This window comes from Bufo bufo, chromosome 2 (genome assembly GCF_905171765.1).
Source record: "Bufo bufo chromosome 2, aBufBuf1.1, whole genome shotgun sequence".
NCBI lineage: Eukaryota > Metazoa > Chordata > Amphibia > Anura > Bufonidae > Bufo > Bufo bufo.
The window spans coordinates 842,469,187-842,471,933 of record NC_053390.1 but is presented as its reverse complement, the minus strand read 5'-3'; the positions used below and the strand labels follow the sequence as shown (position 1 = coordinate 842,471,933).

Below are 2,747 nucleotides of genomic sequence, written 5' to 3'. Positions count from 1 at the left end.
CTGACTGAGGACAAAATCTCGTCTGTTCTCCTCCTGCCACCGCGGCGGTATTTATACACGGGCCATGCAAATGAGCTGCTGCTGACTGCGCGCCGATCTACTGGAGGAGAGGGTCACGTGGTGTCTCCACTGCTCCTAATTGGCGGCCTCACATCCATCCAGCTGAGCCGGGGGCGGAGCAAATAGAGGGGCGGGGCTCACATCCATCCATCCAGCTGAGCCGGGGGACGGAGCAACAGGAGGGGCAGAGCTCGAATCCATCCATTCAGCTGAGCCGGGGCGTCGAGAGGCGGGGCTAGCAGCTCTCTTCCGTCTATCAGGGCCTCGCTGCTCTGCTGATAACCGCCCCTCACTGCTCGCCGCCCTCTGCTGGTAGTGATGCCGCCGCTGCGCTCTATCCCTGGACACCAGTAGAAGGAGGCCACTGACGGGTTAATACTGAGCAGGCTCTGGGGGCGGGGCTATAGAACTAGTACCATGGCTTTTGAAATTCCCGCTCAATTACCGTCCGGTTAGAATTCAGCGGCCGTGGACAAGCTCCGCCCCCGGCTCATCTGAATGAATGGCTGTGAGCTCCGCCCCTCCTGCTGCTCCGCCCCCCGCTCTTCTCAGAGCCCCCACCTTCTCTAGGACGGAGCTGCCGCATTGTGTGAATACATGGAAGCCTCATGTCCGAGGCGGATTATTCCCTCATTATAGACCAGATCGGGAGGATGAGGGGGAGTAGTGATCGGCCAAAGAGAAGGATGGGGGAGTAGTGATCAGACAGTGAGGAGGATGGGGGAGTAGTGATCAGACAGTGAGGAGGATGGGGGGAGGAATGATCGGCCAGAGAGAAGTTGGGCGATGAGGAGAATGAGTGAAGTAATTATATGGTACTGAGGATGATTAGGGGAGTAGTGGTCAGCCAGTGAGGAGAATGAGGGAAGTAGTGATTGGCTACTGAGGAGGGGGGGGGGGTAGTGATCAGACAGTGAGGAGGATGAGGGGAGTAGTGATCAGACAGTGAGGAGGATGGGGGAGTAATGATCGGCCAGAGAGAAGTTGGGCAATGAGGAGAATGAGTGAAGTAGTTATATGGTACTGAGGATGATGAGGGGAGTAGTGGTCAGCCAGTGAGGAGAATGAGGGCAGTAGTGATCTGCTAATGGATGGATGTGAGCCCCGCCGTGCGCTCTATCCCCGGACACCAGCGCAGAGCATGAGAAGGGGGCGGAGCTATAGGACAAGTGCTTTACAGTGATTGGCTTATCTCTGGCTTTTGAAATTCCCGCTCAATTACAGTCCGGTCAGAATTCAGCGGCCGTGGAGGAGCAGTCCATTACACACAGGGGACGAACCCTCTACAGCAGCAATGTCTGCCCGGACTCGCAGCAGGTCAGGAGCAGTGATGTCCGATTCATGTCGGAGGAGGGGAGGCCAGCAGCCAATCAATCAGAGCGGAGGCGCACACGGTCCAGGGAGTCGTGCACTGAGGCTAAGAATCCAATGATCCGACTTCTAGAACAATACACGGAGTCTCTGACCGGCTGCAGCAGTATAAAGCCCTCGCAGTGCTGTCCATAGAATAGAACGCCCCCCACTCAGTATAATGCCCAGATCAGGGCCCCCACTCAGTATAATGCCCAGATCAGGGCCCCCAGCCCCCCACTCAGTATAATGCCCAGATCAGGGCCCCCAGCCCCCCACTCAGTATAATGCCCAGATCAGTGCCCCCAGCCCCCCACTCAGTATAATGCCCAGATCAGGGCCCCCACTCAGTATAATGCCCAGATCAGTGCCCCCAGCAGCGCCCCCCACTCAGTATAATGCCCAGATCAGGGCCCCCACTCAGTATAATGCCCAGATCAGGGCCCCCAGCCCCCCACTCAGTATAATGCCCAGATCAGGCCCCCAGCCCCCCCTTCCTAGTCCTCAGTCCGGTCACCACTGATCGGACACTTATTACCTATCCGGCTCCGGGTCACTTGTCAGCAACTGAAGCCAAAGATCCAAACTCCCCACCTCTAGTCAGGAGCGGTAAGTGCCCCTGTGTGACGCCCCCTCCACAGCGGAGATCAGCGGCATCGCCAGCTCAGTCGTACGGACCATGTGGGGGGCTCTTAGAAGAGCCTTTGGTTCCGGGCTCACTTGCTCTTGGCCGACTTGGTGCTCTCGGTCTTCTTGGGCAGCAGCACGGCCTGGATGTTGGGCAGGACGCCTCCCTGGGCGATGGTGACGCCGCCCAGCAGCTTGTTGAGCTCCTCGTCGTTGCGCACGGCCAGCTGCAGGTGGCGGGGGATGATGCGGGTCTTCTTGTTGTCGCGGGCGGCATTGCCGGCCAGCTCCAGGATCTCGGCGGTGAGATACTCGAGCACAGCGGCCAAGTAGACGGGAGCGCCGGCGCCCACCCTCTGGGCGTAGTTGCCCTTGCGGAGGAGCCTGTGCACTCGGCCGACCGGGAACTGGAGCCCTGCCCGGGAGGAGCGGGTCTTGGCCTTAGCCCGGACTTTGCCTCCTTGTTTGCCGCGTCCAGACATCGTTCTCTTCTCTGTACTAGTGATGTCCGGTTCATGAACGAATCGTTCATTTGAATCGATTCAGTTCAGTGAACCGGAGGAGTCGATTCACTTGAATGATCCGATCCGTTTGAAACGGCTCTTCTCAGTCACAGCAGACAGACAATGAATGCAGACGCTCAGCTCACCACCTCACGCTGGAGCAGGAGCCTGAGGGAGGGACTGGGAGGAGTCAGTAATATGATCTTA

At 58.3% G+C, this 2,747-nt stretch overlaps 1 protein-coding gene across 1 annotated transcript; it reads right to left on the bottom strand.

Moving 5' to 3' along the window:
* Positions 1-2,105: 2,105 nt before the first annotated feature.
* On the bottom strand, positions 2,106-2,527 carry LOC120991867 (histone H2A type 1-like). The gene has a single exon (XM_040420618.1). The coding sequence runs from the start codon at positions 2,517-2,519 to the stop codon at positions 2,127-2,129; it is 393 nt and encodes a 130-aa protein (XP_040276552.1). The 5' UTR covers positions 2,520-2,527; the 3' UTR covers positions 2,106-2,126.
* Positions 2,528-2,747: the final 220 nt, after the last annotated feature.